The 22815-nt window shown below is 47.4% G+C and overlaps 1 protein-coding gene across 1 annotated transcript in view; it reads right to left on the reverse strand.

Annotated features, from left to right (window-relative positions):
• Positions 1-22815, reverse strand: part of CCDC3 (coiled-coil domain containing 3) — a 303242-nt gene that overhangs the window by 261998 nt on the left and 18429 nt on the right. Inside the window, exon 2 of the mRNA XM_078654891.1 lies at positions 4222-4396. Coding sequence (XP_078511017.1) covers positions 4222-4396 — 175 coding nt within the window. The remainder of the gene's footprint in view (positions 1-4221; positions 4397-22815) is intronic.

The raw sequence follows: 22815 nt of genomic DNA on the forward strand, positions 1-22815 counted from the left end.
CTGTATTTGGGCCTTCCAAAAATATTAATTAATAGACTGCAGGTGACTCTGAACGATGCGGCTCGTCTCATTTTTAGGCTACCGAGACGCTCACATGCATCACCACTGTTACAGAGCCTCCACTGGCTGCCCATAAGGCAGCGGTCTGAATTCAAGAGTCTCTGTATTGCCCATAAAGCGATCTACGGACAAGCTCCGTCATATATAAAAAAACGTCTAGAGCTGTATAAACCAGAACGGTGCCTTAGGTCTTCCAATTCACAACTGCTCGTCTGTCCTCGTTATAGACTTGCTACAAAAGGTGGAAGATCTTTCTCAGTCTTGACCCCCAAGATTTGGATCAAACTACCTGAGTCCCTTCGTAAAGAAGGAAACCTCCTTCGGTTTAGGAAGTCCCTGAAAACTATCTTATTCAGAGAGGCTTTGAGTCCAGTTTAAGCCTGCCCCCCTCTAGTCCCCCTGCTGAGTATGTTGTTGTGTTCTTTTTTGGTCAAAAGCGCCTTGAGACCTGCCGGTGAGTTGGCGCTATATAAACCGGAAAATACAAATACAAATACAAATACAAAATACATTCATCTCGTATTGCCTATTATGGTTAGAAGTAATCAATGATTTTCACTGGTCCGACCACAGGTTTAACTAGTTAAAGCATTATTGCTTTGTAGGCTTACGACGGTTGTCAAACCAAGGTATATTTCATTAAAAATATCCAACAGTGATTACATGAATGTGTATACACTGGTGAGGTGCTGTAGAAAATCAAACAAAGTGTAATTCTTTAAGGGAAGTTTGTGGTAGAAACAAGATTGCGAAATTCCATCCATTTGAGCAGTTAGAGATAGCCCGGGGTCTATTTTCACTCCTAGAGTTTTTCCAACTGAAACAGAAACAAAGGAGTGTCGATTTCATTTGGCCAGAAATGTCAAGATGTTGCATGGTAACACATTTTGGTATTTGGTGATATAAAAAGTCACGGAACTTGCTGATACTGGCATTGAGATGTGCCTCCGCCTTCCATAACATCAACCTTCATAAGGACATAAAATAGAACAAAATACTGCAAAAGACGAGATTAGAAGTAGTGAAATTACAGCGCCCCCTGAGGTCTTCATAGGGCAGGCTCTGCTCTGCACTGAAGCTGTGAACGAGAGTAAAGAAATCTGTTACCTATGTTCAGATAAAAAACTTGTATCCAGGCATGTATACGATCTTGGTTGGTGGTACCAAGCTGGTGTAGAAGGGCCAGGGTTTATGCCACTGTTGTCACTTAAAATGAAATGGGAAGTACACAAAACGGGTGGTGAATTGGCAATGCGTTTTGTGCAGATAACAATTAAGAATCTTGGGGCATATTATCAAGGACTGGTGTTAAAATTATCGCCTTTTTATCATCAGGAAACCGCCGATAAAACGGCGATAATGGGCTTGATAATACGCAATTGTTAATTCCCATAGAAGCCCATGTTAACATCAGAACATGGGCTTCTATGGGAATTATCAAGGGCATATTATCGAGCCCATTATCGCCGTTTTATCGGCAGTTTCCTGACGATAAAACGGCGATAATTTTAACACCGGTCCTTGATAATATGCCCCCTTGTCTTTCTAATCGTAACATGAGCCTGTTAGTTGTACAGCTGCTGGTTATAGCTGAAGCCGGAACCACAGCTACTTGGAATGCAGAAAACGTACCAAATTTTCAAGACCAGAAAATGGTCAAATTAAAAAATGAATGAAAAACAAAATTGCCCCTTTGATCATTCAAAAGCACTAGCAATGCCACGAGATATAGAATCCATAGCAAATTTTTTAGAAACCCAGCAATTTATGGATTCAAGTACCCAATACTGCTACAATATCTAACATGCATTTGCTGAATGGTATTGGTGTACCTCAGCGTGGCCATATGCACATCTGTTGGCCTGTTCCAGCGACATTGCTCTCACGCAATGTCCCGCGCTGTGTCCACCATAGCTGATCGAGCCCTCTCACCATCACCACTACCCTGCTTGAGTAAATTAAATACCAAGTGCTGCCTGCTCCTCAGTGTAGAACCATCTGCCTCTTCTGTCAGCACAGAACATACCAGTTTCTTCCCTGTTACTGATCCCACACCTCCAACCACGTTCTGCAGCCGAATAAGGAGAACCTCAATATGCCTGCTGCAATGCAGGTCTGGTGGGAGGAGTAACTTACTCTGCGCTAAAGTTCAACACGCCTGCTGCAATGCAGGTCTGGTGGGAGGAGTAACTTACTCTGCGCTAAAGTTCAACACGCCTGCTGCAATGCAGGTTTGGTGGGAGGAGTAACTTACGCTACGCTAAAGTTCAACACGCCTGCTGCAATGCAGGTTTGGTGGGAGGAGTAACTTACGCTACGCTAAAGTTCAACACGCCTGCTGCAATGCAGGTTTGGTGGGAGGAGTAACTTACGCTACGCTAAAGTTCAACACGCCTGCTGCAATGCAGTTTTGGTGGGAGGAGTAACTTACGCTGCGCTAAAGTTTAACATGCATGCTGCAATGCAGGTCTGGTGGGAAGAGTAATTATTACTCTGTACTGAAATTAAACATGCCTGCTTCGATGCAGGTCTGGTGGGAGGAGTAGCTTACTCTATACTAAAGTTCAACACACCTACTAAAATGCTGACTGGTAGGAAGAGTGATTGTTTACCAGCATCAAGGTAAGCACGACAAAATGGCGAAGTACGGCAGCTGTTTTCTCATCCTATGTGAAAGTGAAAGATGCTGCATACCCGCTCAAAGAGGCAGAAAAATACTCCAAAAACTGTTTTTTTCAATTTCTTCTAGTTTCGTGTTTTCTGCTGTACTGGCCAGACTTAAAGCAATGCAAAGGTTCTATAAAGAAGAATCAGATTCTAAATAGGAACCATGTGATAATTTGTAAGTGCCCATACACGTAATTTGAAAGTCACCACGAACAAATTGATGTAGCATTTTTACGACAACTTTAATAAACAGGTTTAAATGGACGCAAATCTTCCAACAAAAGAAGACAAACGATCTAGTACTTAATGGATCTAGTGCTGAATGAAGAAGATGGGAGTGTATTCCTTTTATGCTGCCAGGGCTCACATTCAGGGCATAACAGAAGCAAACATGCATCAGAATCAACAAAGAGGGGTCTGGGCAGCCATGTTGCACATAAGTCACTCTAGGAGCTATGATCAGCTAGGTGGACGTCATTTGCCTTCATTTCCCACAGCTCCCTGCTGCCCGCCCATGTCCCTTCCTGTCTGCGTGTGCTCCTCTGCTGCAGATTTGGAGGCACTGCATTTGTATGGAGGATCTGCCCAGCACAGCTGCCTGGGGAGGCAGATGCTCCGCTGGGCTCAGTACAGAGGCTGGGTCACCACTGTTATCACATACATCAGTTCATCGTCAAACTCAACTTTATAAACATTTACTATCCTAGTATGAGGCTGGTCCCTGAGGGTAGGTCTGTGTCCAGGATACGCCAATGGGGCTTAAGATGCGAAATGCGAAACAAATGTGCCTTATAGGGTGCATCAGAAGATAAAAGCCTCCTTGCATATTTTTCCAATAGGCTGTAGTTCAAATGCTCGCCAGAGCACCGAAAGAAAGTGTAATCATCTTGGAAGCCAAGTTCCCAAGGCCAGCCGCTGTGACTGCCATGTCTGTAAAACATAACGTTCTAATGTAGTAATGCACACGAGGTTTTATGATTACATTTAGGGTTCTCGAGTCTCCTCCACTTTAAGGTTTGTTTGTGCAACTCGAGGATGTTCATGCACAAAGCTTTCCTATGTCCACAAGTAAGTCTGTCTTAGTTTTGGAAATTCGTGAGTTACACTTACCTCAGGAGTAAGCCATGCAAACACACCGAAGAGACTTTGTAGATCGGGACCTGGATGTTTAAAGTGCGACGTTGTGCTTAAATAATGTAGTTAACCTGTGCGTTTCCTGCAATCTAAGGGGCTTATTTACAAGCCCCTTACGCCGTCGGTACGTCACTTTTTCCCATACAAAGAGGGACGTACCACGGCGCAAGGGGTATGTAAATAAGACCCCGAGAATATAGTCAATTCCAAAAAGCTCTGATGGTGCTCTTCTGTCCCCAACACAAAGCCCTTTGGCATCCACTCCTGGATGGAGAGCTGAAGGTCATTGAGGATTATACACATCAGTTAAACCAGGAAGACCCAGTTGAACACACGGCAGCCAATACACATCTTTCTTACCCGGTGGTCCTCCTGAATCTCCCAGTCACTGGAGAAGATCGCGGCTTGCTGATCATGCGAGCAATTGGAAAACTGGAAGAGGCTGGAAAACATGCGCCTGTTCTCTTGAGTGTCTGCAAATATTGCATCCTGGAAGTTTACGCCATGAGGGAGAATGTTGTAATTCTCATCCAGCCTGAAATAAGAAGGCACAGGGTCAGTATTAGCACCAGCGATATACTGTATACTTGGCTAGATTTCTATGTTGCTTCTCTGTATGTCTCATGTTTCTATCTCTGCAATCATACTGAGATACAGTTCCCTACTAGCCTTGAACAATCCCCTCTCCTGAGGCACAGTTTGCACTTGTCTGAAAAGACAAATAGCTTTAGTTCCAGGTGTGAGAAAACTCTGGGGCCAGGTCAAAAATGTGCAGGAATGTGACTGGAGTGAAACAGAATAACAGCCCCTGGGGCAGGGGGCGTTATGAGGCCAGAGCATAGGAGGTTTGGAGGTGGAGTACAGCGGCGAAGGACAGAGCGCGAAGAAGCACAGAGCAATACAGAACTTTAGACTTGAGTAAACTGCATAGAAGGGAAGTGTGTCATGACACGTGTAGTTCAGGATTGGTCGCAGCCATTTACAGCATTGCAATTATAAGAAGTGCGGGAAGGGGATAAGGTTTGTTTTTGGTTTTATACACCCACCCCTGTATCGTGCCCCCGCAAACCCCAATCTGTGCCAGACGCTCCTGGAGAATTCTGCTGCCATAGGCTACCTTGCTGGGGACGAGAGGATTAAGCAGAATCCTGGAAGGTGAGGTAGGTCGAGTGCGTGTCAGCAACAAACTACAGGGTGGTAAAAGGCACCTAATGCACTTGTCTGACTCAAGTTTTATCCCCATTGAAGATCATAACCCCCAAATATAAATTTGAATGAATTAGACCATTAAAAACTTTAAAAATAGGTTTCCTGGATTCTTTATATAGTAACTGTAAGGTATGAAGACGACCCTTCCTGAATGGAGAACACATCATTTGGGGACCTCTTGCTCGGACTGAAACGCTTAGTCTGGATCGACCTGCTGCAATTCAAAACTGTCAGTCTATGACAAGAGATTTTTGGACTCTGCTACTTTTCTCTATGTAACGCATTTCCGAATTTAGTCATGAGATATGCAATGTTTCGTTTGAGAGTGTGCATCAATATAGGTTGGCAGGGAGGAGCTTAATGTCTACTAGAAAGTAAATAAAGCCAAATGTGTGCTTTTTAGGTTTTACTTTCCCCTGGACCCATTTGATATTTGATTGTGGGTTATTTAAAAAAATGTCTATTTATTTGCTCCCTTTTTTACGTCTCGCCTACTAGACAGTGCATGTGATGTCTGTTGCGAGGCATATTTTTAGCTTGCAGTGGGCTTAGAGTCCGGCCATTGCTTGCCATTGGATAGCCCCATTGTCTCTCTTATTTGCTTGTTTCTTATACGTTAGTGTGTGTGGGCTTTCCTTCCACTTTTTGTGTTTATCCCTCCCATGGAGTATGGACCCATTACTTATTTTTTAGTACCCAACAAGAGTGTGTGTTTTCCAGCTGTCTCCCCCGTGCACTTCTTTGTCTCTGCCTCACCTGCTCATGATGCGGTTTCGCCGCCTGTGAACTTATTCCTTGCCCTCCTCTGTCATGCTCTTGTGTGCTTATTCCTCATGTTTCTTTTCCATCTGTATGCTTGTCTATCCCAATTCCACGCTGTGCTCTCTCTCTCATTCAATTACTCCCCACTCCACATTCCTCTTGCTATGTTTGCTTCCCCCTACCCACATCTTCTGTATTACTTCCCCCCTCTCTCGCCCCCGTGTTCCTTCAGCCTTCTGCAGTCCAGGGACTTCTTAAAGATTTTGAGGATTCCGTGCTAAACATGATTTAGGACCCCTTGCGCAGAACAACTCTGAACGTTTTATCCATTTTCAGCTCCTTCCCGCCCTCAGTGACTTTTTTTTGGAATAATGAGAATGCTTTGGTCAGCCTACATCTGGGCCTACTCATGGAGCAAACATGTGGCCTTCATGCCAGAAAAGCAGTAAGACTAACGGTTAGGTCAAGCCTTCTTAGGGTGACCAACCGTCCGTAAATTTCACGGACCGTCCGTAATTTGGACCTCACGTCCGTTGTCTGTGAGGATCCTTTTTACAGACGCCTTTTGTCTGTAATTTTGGGTATTGCAGGGAACTAGGGTGACCAACCGTCCGTAAATTTCACGGACAGTCCGTAATTTCGGCCCTCTGTCCGTTGTCCGTGAAGGATTCTTTAACGGACGCCATTTGTCCGTCATTTTAACCGGGCACCGGTCTCACCACCCTAACGCCGGCACAGCTTGCCCCCACCTCCCTTCTTGACTCCAATGCTGCTCCAAAGCTCCTCAGATACTCAGCAGCATTGGAGAGGCAGAGCGGGATGGCGACCCTCACACCTCCAGCCCTTGATGAGCTGTTAAGAGGTGCTCGAAGGTGACTGAGAGGGAGGGGCTGCAGGTTCAGGAGCAGGGGCATCCAGTCAGATGCAAACAGCCCTGAATGCGTAATGTCTCTGCAATTTAGAGGGGCCTCCCACATTCCATTTCTACCCAGAGCCCCAAACACCCTAGACTCGGCCAGATTACACCAGTCACAGAGCTTAATTACTGTCACTAAATTGTAAGCAAACCTCGGTTCTTCAAACATGCAGTCTATAATGTAATAAAATAAAGAAATGGCACAATCGCACCCACACTGATCAACAAAGTATGGAGGACAATCAGTTCAATCAGTTCTCTTAGAGTATCTCCTGTAAGTACTGTACATCACAGAGGGGGATGGCATTTTGGACAGAGAGCCTGTCTTCTCGTTGTCTTGTGCAGGAGGGGGCGAGGAGCCCAAGATGATACTAGAATACTGCATGCCCACCCCTGTGCCCACCCTGGTGGATCCTGCCCTCTCCTCAGTGATGGCTCCTGTCCCCCCATGTGGTGGCTCCAGTCTACCCCTCCTCCCCCGTCTGTGAGGGCCCCTCTCCCCTCCCCCCCCCATGGATCGTGGCTTCTGTCCCAGTCCTGGAACGGCCCCTGCTGCGAGGGTGAAGTTCTTGATGGGCCCCTTCTCAAAAGGGCTGAGCTCAAAATTAATATGAAAAGGTGGGCGAGTAAGTAAGTGAAGGGATGGGTGAATGGCTGGATGAATTAGTGAAAGGGTGAATGGATGAATGAAAGATTGAATGAATGGATAATGAGAGAGAATGGATGGATGGATTGATGAGTGAGGGGAAGGATGGATGAGAGAAAATGTAAATAGCTGGATGTATGGGTGGAAGGGTAGCTGGATGATGGATGAGGGGAAAGATAGATGAGGGAAAGGATGGATGGATGGAGGGATGGAGGGGAAGGATGGATGGACGAGGAGAAGGATGAATGGATGGAGGGGAAGGATGGATGGACGAGGAGAAGGATGAATGGATGGATGGATGGAGGGGAAGGATGGATGGACGAGGAGAAGGATAAATGGATGGATGGATGGAGGCGAAGGATGGATGGATGGAGGGGAAGGATGAATGGACGAGGAGAAGGATGAATGGATGGATGGATGGATGGAGGGGAAGGATAAATGGATGGGAACGATGGATGGGTGAGGGGAAGGATGGATGGATGGATGGGAAGGATGGATGGGTGAGGGGAAGGATGGATGGATGAGGGGAAGGATGGATGGATGGGAAGGATGGATGGGTGAGGGGAAGGATGGATGGATGGAAAGGATGGATGGGTGAGGGGAAGGATGGATGGATGAAAGGATGGATGGATGAGGGGAAGGATGGATGGGTGAGGGGAAGGATGGATGGATGAGGGGAAGGATGGATGGACGAGGAGTAGGATGAATGGATGGGAAGGATGGATGGACGGGAAGGATGGATGGGTGAGGGGAAGGATGGATGATGGATGAAAGGATGGATGGATGAGGGGAAGGATGGATGGATGAGGGGAAGGATGGATGGATGAGGGGAAGGATGGATGGATTGATGAAAGGATGGATGGATGAGAGGATGGATGGGTGAGGGGAAGGATGGATGATGGATGAAAGGATGGATGGATGAGGGGAAGGATGGATGGTTGAGGGGAAGGATGGATGGACGAGGAGAAGGATGAACGGATGGAGGGGAAGGATAAATGGATGGGAAGGAAGGATGGATGGATGGATGAGGGGAAGGATGGATGGATGAAAGGAAGGATGGATGAGGGGAAGGAAGGATGGATGGATGAGAGAAGGATAAATGGATGGGAAGGATGGATGGATGAGGGGAAGGATGGATGGATGAGGGGAAGGATGGATGGATGGATGGATGGAGGGGAAGGATGGATGGATGAGGGGAAGGATGGATGGATGAGGGGAAGGAAGGATGGATGGATGGATGAGGGGAAGGATGGATGGATGGATGAGGCGAAGGATGGATGATGGATGAAAGGAAGGATGGATGAGGGGAAGGATGGATGGATGGGTGGGTGAAAGGATGGATGGATGGATGAGGGGAAGGAAGGATGGATGGATGAGGGGAAGGAAAGATGGATGGATGAGGGGAAGGATGGATGGATGTGGGGAAGGAAGGATGGATGGATGAGGGGAAGGATGGATGGATGGATGGATGAGGGGAAGGATGGATGGATGGATGAAAGGAAGGATGGATGAGGGGAAGGATGGATGGATGAGGGGAAGGAAGGATGGATGGATGAGGGGAAGAAAGGATGGATGGATGAGGGGAAGGAAGGATGGATGGATGAGGGAAAGGATGGATGGATGAAAGGAAGGATGGATGAGGGGAAGGATGGATGGATGAGGGGAAGGAAGGATGGATGGATGAGGGGAAGGAAGGATGGATGGATGACGGGAAGGAAGGATGAGGGGAAGGATGGATGGATAGAGAGGGGAAGGAAGGATGGATGAAAGATGGATGGATGAGGGGAAGGATGGATGGATGAAAGGATGGATGGATGATGGGAAGGATGGATGGATGAGGGGAAGGATGGATGGATGAGGGGAAGGATGGATGAGCTGATGGATGGATGAGGGGATGGATGGATGGATGGATGGATGGGTGGGTGAAAGGATGGATGGATGGATGATGAGCGGAAGTATGGATGGATTCATGATGAGGGGAAGGGTGGATGGATGATGAGGGGGAAGGACGGATGGATGGATGATGAGGGGAAGGACGGATGAATGGATGGATGGATGATGAGGGGAAAGACAGATGGATGGATGATGAGGGGAAGGACGGATGGATGGATGGATGTATGATGAGAGGAAGGACGGATGGATGGATGATGGGTGGGTGAAAGGATGGATGGATGGAGAGTGGGTGGGTGAAAGGATAGATGGTTGGATGATGAGTGGGTGGGTGAAAGGATGGATGGATGATGAGTGGGTGGGTGAAAGGATGGATGGATGGAGAGTGGGTGGGTGGATGGATGGATGGATAATGAGTGGGTGGGTGAAAGGATGGATGGATGATGAGTGGGTGGGTGAAAGGATGGATGGATGGGTGGGTGGATGGCGGGTGGGTGAAAGGATGGATGAGTGGATTGGATGGTGGGTGGGTGAAAGGATGGATGAGTGGGTGGGTGGATGGTGGGTGGGTGGATGATGGGTGGGTGGGTGGATGAGTGAAATGATGGATGGATTGATAAGTGCAAGGGTGAATGAATGGATGTATGAGTGAAAGGGTGGATGTAAGGATGGATGAGTGAGTGAAAGGGAGGGTAGATGGACAAAAGGATGAATAGATGTGTGAAGGAGTGAAATGATAGATGGATGAGTGATAGGGTCAATGGATGGATTCATGAGTGGATGAGTAGATGGATGGGTGGGTGGGTGGATGAGGGGAAGGATGGATGGATGGGAAGGATGGATGGGTGAGGGGAAGGATGTATGGATGAAAGGATGGATGGATGAGGGGAAGGATGGATGGGTGAGGGGAAGGATGGATGGATGAGGGGAAGGATGGATGGACGAGGAGTAGGATGAATGGATGGGAAGGATGGATGGACGGGAAGGATGGATGGGTGAGGGGAAGGATGGATGATGGATGAAAGGATGGATGGATGAGGGGAAGGATGGACGGATGAGGGGAAGGATGGATGGATGGATTGATGAAAGGATGGATGGATGAGAGGATGTATGGGTGAGGGGAAGGATGGATGATGGATGAAAGGATGGATGGATGAGGGGAAGGATGTATGGTTGAGGGGAAGGATGGATGGACGAGGAGATGGATGAACAGATGGAGGGGAAGGATAAATGGATGGGGTGGAAGGATGGATGGATGGATGAGGGGAAGGATGGATGGATGAAAGGAAGGATGGATGAGGGGAAGGAAGGATGGATGGATGAGGGGAAGGATGGATTGATGGATGAGGCGAAGGATGGATGAAAGGAAGGATGGATGAGGGGAAGGATGGATGGATGGGTGGGTGAAAGGATGGATGGATGGATGGATGTATGGATGTATGAGGGGAAGGAAGGATGTATGTATGAGGGGAAGGAAAGATGGATGGATGAGGGGAAGGATGGATGGATGTGGGGAAGGAAGGATGGATGGGTGAGGGGAAGGATGGATGGATGGATGAGGGGAAGGATGGATGGATGGATGGATGAAAGGAAGGATGGATGAGGGGAAGGATGGATGGATGAGGGGAAGGAAGGATGGATGGATGAGGGGAAGGAAGGATGGATGGATGAGGGGAAGGAAGGATGGATGGATGAGGGGAAGGATGGATGGATGAAAGGAAGGATGGGTGAGGGGAAGGATGGATGGATGAGGGGAAGGAAGGATGGATGGATGAGGGGAAGGAAGGATGAAGGGAAGGATGGATGGATGGATGAGGGGAAGGAAGGATGGATGAAAGATGGATGGATGAGGGGAAGGATGGATGGATGAAAGGATGGATGGATGAGGGGAAGGATGGATGGATGAGGGGAAGGATGGATGGATGAGGGGAAGGATGGATGAGCTGATGGATGGATGAGGGGATGGATGGATGGATGGATGGGTGGGTGAAAGGATGGATGGATGGATGATGAGCGGAAGTATGGATGGATGGATGATGAGGGGAAGGGTGGATGGATGATGAGGGGGAAGGACGGATGGATGGATGATGAGGGGAAGGACGGATGAATGGATGGATGATGAGGGGAAAGACAGATGGATGGATGGATGGATGATGAGGGGAAGGACGGATGGATGGATGGATGGATGATGAGAGGAAGGACGGATGGATGGATGGATGGATGATGGGTGGGTGAAAGGATGGATGGATGGAGAGTGGGTGGGTGAAAGGATAGATGGATGGATGATGAGTGGGTGGGTGAAAGGATGGATGGATGATGAGTGGGTGGGTGAAAGGATGGATGGATGGAGAGTGAGTGGGTGGATGGATGGATGGATGGATAATGAGTGGGTGGGTGAAAGGATGGATGGATGATGAGTGGGTGGGTGAAAGGATGGATGGATGGGTGGGTGGATGGCGGGTGGGTGAAAGGATGGATGAGTGGATTGGATGGTGGGTGGGTGAAAGGATGGATGAGTGGGTGGGTGGATGGTGGGTGGGTGGGTGGGTGGATGAGTGAAATGATGGATGGATTGATAAGTGCAAGGGTGAATGAATGGATGTATGAGTGAAAGGGTGGATGTAAGGATGGATGAGTGAGTGAAAGGGAGGGTAGATGGACAAAAGGATGAATAGATGTGTGAAGGAGTGAAATGATAGATGGATGAGTGATAGGGTCAATGGATGGATTCATGAGTGGATGAGTAGATTGATGGGAGGGTGGGTGGATGGATGGAAGGAAGGATGGCTAAGTGAAAGGGTCGATGGAGAGAGAAAGGGAGGATGGATGACTAAAAGAGTGGATGGGTGGAAGGATTAGTAAGTGAAAGGATGGCTGGATTGGTGAAAGGGTAAATGGCTGGATGGATGAGTGAATGGATGGATGGGATGAAGAGTGGATGGATAAGTGTACAGATGGATAGGGTGAAAGGGTGAATGGATGGATGGATAATGGAGGATGAGTGAAAGGATGAATGAAGGGATGGATGAAGGGATGGATGAGTGAAATGATAGATGGAATGGTTGAATATGTTTGGAAATGGCTGGGCTTACTTATATACTATTGCGCGACCTCTGATGTATCTGTAAAACTTAAATTTTGCCCTGAAAATTTGTCCTAAATTTTGACCTCCTGTCCTGAATTTGTGTCCTGAATTTTGACCCTTTGTCCTGAATTTTTACACTCACCGTCCTGAATTTGCACCAATGCCAGTTGGTCACCCTACAGGGAACAGCAGTGTTCCCTGTATGAATCCTCAGCCCCTATGGGGCCGCCTCGCACTCCTCCTCGGAGCACAAGTAGCCCCCATCCGCCCATTGTCATTATGTATGTGGCTGATGATTGACACATAAAGAATGACAATGGGCCAGTTTGGAGTGTTACTTACTGCACGTGGTGGCCTCCTCCTGCCATGGGCTAGGGCAAACGCGCCAATGCTGCTACAGAATCCAGTTCATGAAAAAAGGCTGGTGAAACAAGTTGAAAAGAAGGGGCTAGAGTTCTTTCATCATCATTTTAGAAAAGTGCATTTTCAATATTATATTCAACAAAGCCATGGTTGCTGCATTTATATTTTATGCAACTAACAACCATTGACAAAGCCAATAGTTCTGGCATCTTGTAGGTGTAACGTTACTTGTGTTATATATCTGGATACAATGATAGAAGAGGCAAAATACCAGTTGGGCGGTACACTATGCTAAAGAGAGATTTTTAGCTTAGCTCTTTTTAAGCCACACTCTTAATTACATCAAACACCCCTTTTTGAGAGCTCCCCCACCCCCATTTTTCATCCTGCTTAACCCCTTCAGCGCTGATGACAAAGCCAGCTCGTCATGGGCGTTACCTGCGCTACGCGGATGACGAGCTGGCTTTGTCACAAACCGCGCATTTTTCAAATTCTAGCGCACAGCGGGAAAACGCGGTAGCGCGGTAGAGGTTAAAGCCCATGAAACAACACCATGTCACAGTCACCCCATGGCATGGCACTGTGCATCATGCATGACTCATGACTTCTACTTTTTCAGATTGCCTATGTGCAGGGGCAGAGTGAAAACACTCCTTGCTTTAGGAACTAAAGCAAGGGTGAAATTCTTGATGGGCCTCTTCTGTCTGCAACTCTGCAGCCAAAGGCTCGGCTCATAATTAATATGAAAAGTTGGGCGAGTGAGTAAGTGAAGGGATGGGTGGATGGCTGATGGATTATTGAAAGGGTGAATGGATGAATGAAAGGGTGAATAGTTGGATAATGAGCGAAAGGATGGATTGATGAGTGAAAGGGTGGATGATCGGTGAGTGAATGGGTGGATGGATGAGAGAAAAGGTAACTAGATGGATGGATGGGTGGAAGGGTAGATGGATGGGTAAAAAGGTGGATGGATGAGTGAAAGGATGGCTAGATGAGTGAAAGGGTGGATGATGGGCGAGTGAATGGGTGGATGGATTAGTGATAGCGTCAACGGATGGATTCATGAGTGCATGAGTAGAAGGATGGGTGGATGGATGGAAGGGAGGATGGCTAAGCGAAAGGGTCAATGGAAAGAGAAAGAGAGGATGGATGGATGACTGAAAAGGTGAATGGGTGGAAGGATGAGTGGTGGATGGATGAGTAGGTGAAAGGGTGGCTGGATGGGTTGAAAGGGTAAATGGCTGGATGGATGAGTGTATAAATGGCTGGATGGATGAGTGGATGATTTGGTGGAAGAGTGGATGGATGAGTGTACGGATGGATAGGGTGAAAGGGTGGATGGATGGATGAGTGAAAGTGTGGATGGAGGGATGGATGAGTGAAATGATGGATGGAAGGATACATGATTGATAGGTTTGCAAATGGATGAATATATTTGGATATAGATGGGATTACTTATATACTATTACGCAACCTCCTTTGATGTGTCTGTAAAAAGTACCTTTTGTACCAAAGTTTTGTCCTGAATTTTGACCTCCTGTCCTGAATTTTTGTCCTGAATTTTGACCCTTTGTCCTGAATTTTTACCCTCATCGTCCTAAATTTGCACCCATGCCAGTTGGTCACCCTAAGCCTTCTACCCACAATCTGTGTTGTTACACTGTGGCTAGTCTGTCAGACCTATAACTGTGCTGATTGGTGCTTTTGTTTGCTGCACTGCCTGTGCTGGGAGCGACAGGTATTCGGAAGGCAGCAGCTCCACGAGGCTGGTGCAGTCACAGAGGGACCAATCCATGCCAGTTCTTACTGCAAAGTAAGAGGCACATGCTGAATAACGGCAAAGGCCTGTGCAGCTGGGCTGGGTCCATGCACTTTAAATGATTTGAACACTTATTGAATCAAATCAGCATCGCATTGGTATTTTCCTTAACTTTCTCTCTCATGCAGGGGCCAGGAAAGCCAGAGGGCCTGAGCTGGCTCTAAAAAAGAAAGTAAACAAACTGATTATTCTATTACTCTAGACAGTGTAGGACTGTCCCGAAAGGTTAACGACGGGGGCCCTTGATAGGTGGGGCGCCTGGGCCATAGCCCACTTTGCTAATGCCTAAAAAGCCCCTGCCATCCTCCTGTTGCTTTCTCAGTGATTCGGCATGTCCCTACCAGTGCAATTTGTTCCTCTTTTTGCTTACCAGATCTGCAAACAAAAAAAAACAAGCATTTACAATGCAATGGTTTTGCCTTTGTTAAAGTTTGAGCTGTTGGCAAAGCTCTTGACCTTTTTTTTTAACATAACTAAATGGCATTGTTATTTGCAATGGCACTAGCTTTATCTTTTGCAAATGACACCCACAAACACCTACAGAGAGCCCCCAACACACACCCACACTGCGCCCTTCCCACACACACTGCGAGCACCACCACACTGCGAGCCCCCCCACACACACTTTGAGCTCCCTCCACAGACTGTGAGCCTCTTCTATAAACTGCGAGTCACCTCCTACAAAGCCCCCTCCACACTTAGAGCCACCCCGCTCACACACAGAAAGCTGTCCCCTTGTTTGGCAATGTATAGTAAGCCCTTAGAGTTCTATAAATCTTTGGAGAGTTATTTTCAACTTTTTATTATGAAGAATATATTTTTAGGTAACTATACAATGGTGTACAATATATCTTATTGAAGCCACTCTTAGATGGACGCAGGCAGATGCTTAGAAAGTTTTTGAAACACCATATACAAGGAGGTCAAGGTCTTAGAATGTGAGTGCATGTATTGTTGTAAAACATTAATAAGGTACATGTGGATGACACCGAACCATGCAGAGGCACAATATTGCACAGTGACTTTATTAATTTAATAAACCCTATAACTTCTGAAGAATATGAAGATTGATGTATTAAAAGTTGCATGGATGAATGGATGTGTGAAAATGTGGGTGGATTATTGATTGTTGGATGGATTGAAATGTGGATGTTGAAAGGATGGATGTATGGATGGAAGGATGAAAGGGTGGAGGGATGCAGGATGCATTGTTGAAAGTGTGGATGAATAGATGCATGGAAGGATGAAAGTGTGGATGGAAGAAAACGTGGATGTATGGATGGATAAAATGTTGCATGGATGAATGATGGATGTGTGAAAAGGTGTGTGGATGTGTAAAGGATGGATGTATGGATGGAAGGATGAAAGGGTGGATGGATGCAGTATGTATTGTTGAAAGTGTGAATGGATGAAAGGATGCATGGAAGGATGAAAGGGTGGACGGAAGAAGGACGGATGTAATAAAAGGTGGATGTATGGATGTATAAAATGTTGAATGGATGAATGATGTATGGATGTGTGAAAAGGTGGTGTGATAATGATGGGTGGATGGATGAAAGTGTGTGTGTATTGATGTATAGATGAAACGTTGGATGGATGAAGCATGTAGGATGGATGGATGGAAGAATGAAAGGATGGATAGTTAAAATGTTGCATGGATGTATGATGTATGAGTGAAAATGTAGGTGGATAAGTAATGTGTGGCTGGATGGATGCGTTGATGTGTGTATAGATTGGGGAATTAAATTTTAAGATGGATGTCGAAAATGTTGCATGGATGAATGATTGATGGATCGTTGAAAAGGTGGTTGGACAAATGATGAGTGGATGGATAGAAGGGTGGATGTGTAAAGATGAATGTATGGATGGAAAGCTGAAAGTGTGGATGGATGTATTGTTAGTAGAATAAATGGTAGATGGATGTATTAATAAAAATGTTGCATGAATGATGGGTGGATGTGTGCAAATGTAGGTGGCTGTATGATGGGTGTATGGATTGAAGGGTGGATGAGAAAAGGATGGATGTATGGATGGAAAGATGCAAGTGTGGATGGATGAATAAAAGTGTGGATGAAAGGATGCATGAAAGGATAAAAGGGTGGACGGATGAAAGAAAACATGGCTGGATGTATGGATGGATAAAAATTGCATGGATGAATGATGTATGTATGTGTGAAAAGGTGCTGTGGTGAATGATGGGTGGATGCGATGAATGATGTGTGGATGGATGAAAGGGTGGGCGTATTGATGTATAGATGATAGCGTGGATGGATGAAGGATGTATATCACATATCATATATCACAAGGATGTATATACACATATCCCGTGTAGAAGCCTGCTGTGAAACATGCATCATAAAGCACTGCACGAAGATTTACCACCATGGGACACTATGAATTGCAACCGCAAGACAAAACACGTACAAGGAGTGTAAAGGCCTCCCTGTCCGGGGAACGAGTGCTGCACAAAGTGATAAGCAAGGCACAAGTCTGGCGATTATTAAGTCCCCAAGATCCGACACAGAGACAGAGACCATTTATGCAAAACGTACCAACATAGGATACAAAGTCACGGGTAGAGTAAGTTACTTGCCCAGAATGATGATGATTTTGCCGCGACTCGAACCCAGTTCACCAGGGGGAGGACAATCGCCCCAGCCGTTAAGCTGAATCCACTCCCCTCACTGGCTGGATGCAAACCCTTGCTCCGTGAGAAAGCTTCATCACAATGGGAAACACAAGCAGGAGAGCTGAATGGAAGCAAAGCCAGCAATGGCCTGCCACGCAAGTATGCGGTACCAACACCAAGCCAGATTCAGAGGCAGCGAAAGAGAAGGGAATTTTGGAGAGCAAGTACGCTCACCACAATACATAGGACACGAGCCGAAGAGCCAGAACCCAGTCCCCGCTCTAAGCAGTACAGCCACCCGCCGGGGAACCAACAAGACGCCCAGCATAGGCAGGCACCCACATTCTGGCTGCAACAGATAAAGAGCCCCTCCTCACTGGGAGGCAATCAGTGGGTCGCACATGAGACTCAAACCGTGAGTTTGAATACCCGAACGGCAGTTCCGACACCGGAAACAAGGGCACAGAAAGTGAAATGGCAGAAGAACCACACAAACGAGCATGGCCCGGCGCAAGTACCGCTGAAGTACAGCGCACACCACAGAATGCCCAAACCGATTCAGCCTCCAAGAGGCAGTAAAACAAAAACGCACCTGATCGCTCAAGGGTAGGAGCATTAAAAGCACTGCATGTAGGCGGAAAACGCCACCAACCCAGCACTGCCGCACCCCAGATGCTCAGCAGTGCTGGGGTAGCAGAGAGAGAGATGTGTGTACGTCATTGCTGGAGTAGCAGAGCGAGAGATGTGTGTGGGTCAGTGCTGGGGTAGCAGAGAGAGAGATGTGTGTACGTCATTGCTGGAGTAGCAGAGAGAGAGATGTGTGTGGGTCAGTGCTGGGGTAGCAGAGAGAGAGATGTGTGTGGGTCAGTGCTGGGGTAGCAGAGAGAGAGATGTGTGTACGTCATTGCTGGAGTAGCAGAGAGAGAGATGTGTGTACATCATTGCTGGAGTAGCAGAGAGAGAGATGTGTGTGGGTCAGTGCTGGGGTAGCAGAGAGAGAGATGTGTGTACGTCATTGCTGGAGTAGCAGAGAGAGAGAGAGATGTGTGTAGGTCAGTGCTGGGGTAGCAGAGAGTGAGATCTGATTCTGGGTGAGCGTTGTTGAAGGGACATGGTTTGTGCATCGTGACGCTGCAGCTGTGTGAAGGAGGGACAGCTGTGCAGCCGTGCTGCTCGGGGGTTCTGCGTGTTTGGGGTTCTCTGGGTGGGGTAGCAGGCTGCGGGTCAGATGTGGGGTGCTGCAGGTTATAAGGGAGTTGCTTCTTTCCCTTCAAGGGCCCTCGGGTGTGTCCGTTTATTGTTGGTCTGACTTTGAGGCCTTGGAGCAGAGGTGCAAATTCTTGACTCTTTTTAGGGGGGCGAAGGAGTATGCCCAAGTTTGCCATCCTGTGAGGTTCTTCACGGCCTACTGGAGCAGAGGGTTGCCGGGGCGGGGTGTGGGGTCCCCACAAACACAACGTCCCCTGCCCTGAGCTTTCACTGCCCCCTTGCACGCCCGAGGGCCCCTGAAAGCCGGGAGCCTAGTGAAAGCGCCCCCAGAGTGTAACAAGGAGCACAAAGCCCGGGAGGGCAGAGAGAAAGGGATTAGCAGCGAGAAGCAGCTTTTAAAAATCTGTTAAAGCCACATTGGCGGACGGAGAGTCGGCTTAAGAGAGGCGGGAGATGGGGGATCAAAGCCCCCGTCCAGGCCTGCTCCCAGAGAGAGAGGCATGCAGGTGAAGTGCCCCCTCCCTCCACAAAAGAGCTTATTAAATATCTTCTCAATGCTGCGGGCTGATCTAATCTTCGCAAATCCCATCTGTGTGTGTGTTTGTATATTGAGGACCGAAGGGGTGCGGCCAGCCCCCTAACCCCCGCGGAGCGGCATGTTTGTTTTCTTCAATACACAAAGCACAGTGTGGTGTTTTACAGGGCAATACACAACGCGGGGCAACAACAACACAAGCAAACAGTATCACGACAAAGGGAGAGCAGGCTCTGTCCTGTACAGAGCCGAGGCGCTGCCGTCGCGTTGCCTATAAGAGCAGGCTCTGTCCTGTACAGAGCCGAGGCGCTGCCGTCGCGTTGCCTATAAGAGCAGGCTCTGTCCTGTACAGAGCCGAGGCGCTGCCGTCGCGTTGCCTATAAGAGCAGGCTCTGTCCTGTACAGAGCCGAGGCGCTGCCGTCGCGTTGCCTATAAGAGCAGGCTCTGTCGTGTACAGAGCCGAGGCGCTGCCGTCGCGTTGCCTATAAGAGCAGGCTCTGTCCTGTCCTGGCGGAAAACGCCACCAACCCAGCACTGCCGCACCCCAGATGCTCAGCACGGCAGTGGAGGTGCAAAAGCATTTAGAGATGCCGGGCAAAGTGGACAGGCAGCCGCGCCTAGCGCGGGAGCAACGCCAAATAAAACCGCCGCCCAAATCCAAACATTACAACAAGGAAACCCGACACGTCAGCAAAAAAAAAAGGCAGGTCCCGGCAATGCCGGACCAGATTCGGGGGCGTTCCCGGCTTTCGGCTGACGTCGCGTGACGTCGGCAAAAGCCAAAGAATCTCGGGAACGCCCCCGAATCTGGTCCAACATTGACGGACAGGCCCCTCGTCCAATGGCTAGGCTCCATTTATGGAGCCAGCCAATGAATGACGAGGGCCGACCCAAAGCCACACTACAGTTCTCATCAGGTTTTCGCCTGCGCGAAAAAGATGCGCAGAGCGCATCTTTTCGCCAGGCAAAACCTAAAAAGATTACATCATTTTGTAGGCACGAACATGCCTGGTGTGTGTCTACAAAAAAAAGCAAAAACAGCACAGCTGGTCCAGTAGGTTTTTTATTTCTTTTTTTAAAAGCTATGCTACACAGCATCAGGGATGCTAAAGAGCATTACTAAAGCATTGGCAAAGACAATAGGTGCCAAAGGCAAGCCCTATTGGCTTTGCCAATGCTTGTTCTTGTAATTTACTTACACGATCATCTGCAATGGACCTAATGGGCCAAATTAAATATTGTGTTGTGGTGTTTCTCTTAGAGACTTTTAAATGAGCACTGAAACAGTTAATGAGTATTAATAAGTAGATATTGTGTTTTAAGAGCTCTGCTCAATGAAATTAATACATAACTAAAATAAAATAAAATAACCCCCAATGACCTCTTCCCCTCTTTTCTGTGAAACTAGGGTGTATATTCCATGGAGTCTATGTGTATCCCCTAGAATGATTACTGGTGCTCAAAAGCATGTCTATCCCCTAGAATGATTACTGGTACTCAAAAGGTGGAATAGTCATATACATCACTTTCCTGTAATCAATCCTTGGGTATTTCCTGCCTCAGATGCTATAATAACCCTCTTTTTGAGCCATGACAACAAATCTAAAGTTAGCTCTTCAGATGTTCTCTCCCTTCCCATCCTATCTTCGCCCCCCCATGACTCGTTTTACCTTCTCTTGATTGGCTGAATAATGAAAAAACAATTATCCTGCAAAGACCTCTCTTTCAGTCCTGAATTATTCTTCCAAAATTCTTTTATTTTTTGTTGTCAATTTTATCAAAACATCATATTTTTCGAAATTAGTTTTTACAATGTGACAATTATAAACATCTTATGTACAAAGGGAGCACTTATCTATTTATACTAAATGTGAATATATACAGAAAAGATATGAAATAAAGTGAACATTCTTGCAAGACGAATTCATTCATTCAACAAAGATTGTGACTGCTAACATTCAGTATCGCATTCATACTCAGAACATACAGCATCCACTCAAAAACTGAGACGGGGGGAGAAAAGAAAAGTGGAAGTGTGTGAGTGTCCCTCACCTACAACTTATTTATTTCTTTAATCAGGTGGGGAGACTATGCCTTAGCTTTTTTTTAAAAGAATTTTTTTAGTGACTAAACGTAGGCCATCGCAAAGTATCTAACTGCTTCTGTTAGTTTGTGATACAAAATATATTTAGATTGGCCTAACAGAAAAAAGGTCGACGCGTTTCTAATCCCCTGAAATGTGGGGATTATCCTCAGGACCACGTGGAGATATATCTGTAATACAAAAGAATTACCATTCTTACTATCTTAACCTACTGTGCAACCTTCAACGTTGACTCAGACAAGGGGGCAACACTCATGCTTTACCTGTCAGTCTTCGAAGATCCCGCAGTTTAATTATTAAGACAGTTGAACCGCCACATTAACAAGGATCGTGCAACCACATTTAGACACAGTAAACAATGGTCCACTACAGTGCAAATGCCTAAATTGTAGTCCTTTGCACCTTTTCAGGGTCACAGAAGCGGCGACAATCAAAATTTGAACAGATTCATTCAATCCCAACTTTCCTACAAAAAAGGCGATTTTCCTACAAACAAGGTAATTTTCCATCGCAGAAGTTACACTAGTTGCCTTTAGTAGACGCCGGTCTGACAACTAATACAAGACACGTGTCCCCTTGTTTCAGCTCTACCGAATCCCTCCCTTTTTAGGTCTCGCCTGTCAATGCGCATGCGCATTGAGCAGAGCGAGACTATAGGGGCTTAAACAGAGCTTACCTAGACTGGCGATTTGATGCAGTGCTTGTGTACTTTTAACTCAATGCGCAAGCGCAATTAGTTAAAATGCGCGTGCACAGCATCAAATCGTCAGCTTGGTGCCGCCAGCAGCTCTTCCCGCTCCGCCCCCTGCTGCATCAAAGGCTTTGCGCTCTGCCTCAGCCCAGCCATTCTCCTCCCCTAATTACCCCCTGCTGCATCAAAGGCTTTTTCACAGCCGGCCGGCCGGCCAGCCATGCTTTCAGTTTCACGGCCGGCCATGTCTTCTTTTCTTTTTTCATTAATTGAATGCGCTCACAGCTGCAAAGGTCTGCGCCCTCCATCACTGGTAATCTCCCCATCTCTTGCCCACAACGAATGGATAACCAAAATGTATAAAACCGCCTCATGAGTGCTGCAAAGCCCACGGCCCCCCTCCCCTCCGACAAACTTTAAGAAATCCAGGAATGCTGCTGATTTCATCTCAGTCGTTAAGAGCCTGCAGCGTCTCAGAACCAGCTTGCTTTTTTTTTAATCATGCCATAAGTATGCGCTATATCCACATCCACATCCACATCCACCACCACATCCACCACCACTTCCACCACCACATCCACCACCACATCCACCACCACATCCACCATCACCACCACATCCACCACCACATCCACCACCACATCCACCATCACCTCCACATCCACCATGACATCCACCTCCACATCCACCACCACCACATCCACCACATGCACCACCACCGCATCCACCACATGCACCACCACCGCATCCACCACCACATCCACCACCACATCCACCACCACATCCACCACATCTACCACATCCACCACCACATCCACCACATCCACCGCCACATCCACCGCCACATCCACCGCCACATCCAACACATCCACCACCACTTCCACCACCACCGCATCCACCACCACCACACCCACCGCATCCACCACCATCACATCCACCGCATTCACCACCACATCCACCACCACATCCACCATCACCTCCACATCCACCATGACATCCACCGCCACATCCACCACCACATCCACCACATCCACCACCACCACATCCACCACATGCACCACCACCTCATCCACCACCACATCCACCACACCCACC

This window comes from Lissotriton helveticus, chromosome 1_1 (assembly GCF_964261635.1).
Source record: "Lissotriton helveticus chromosome 1_1, aLisHel1.1, whole genome shotgun sequence".
NCBI lineage: Eukaryota > Metazoa > Chordata > Amphibia > Caudata > Salamandridae > Lissotriton > Lissotriton helveticus.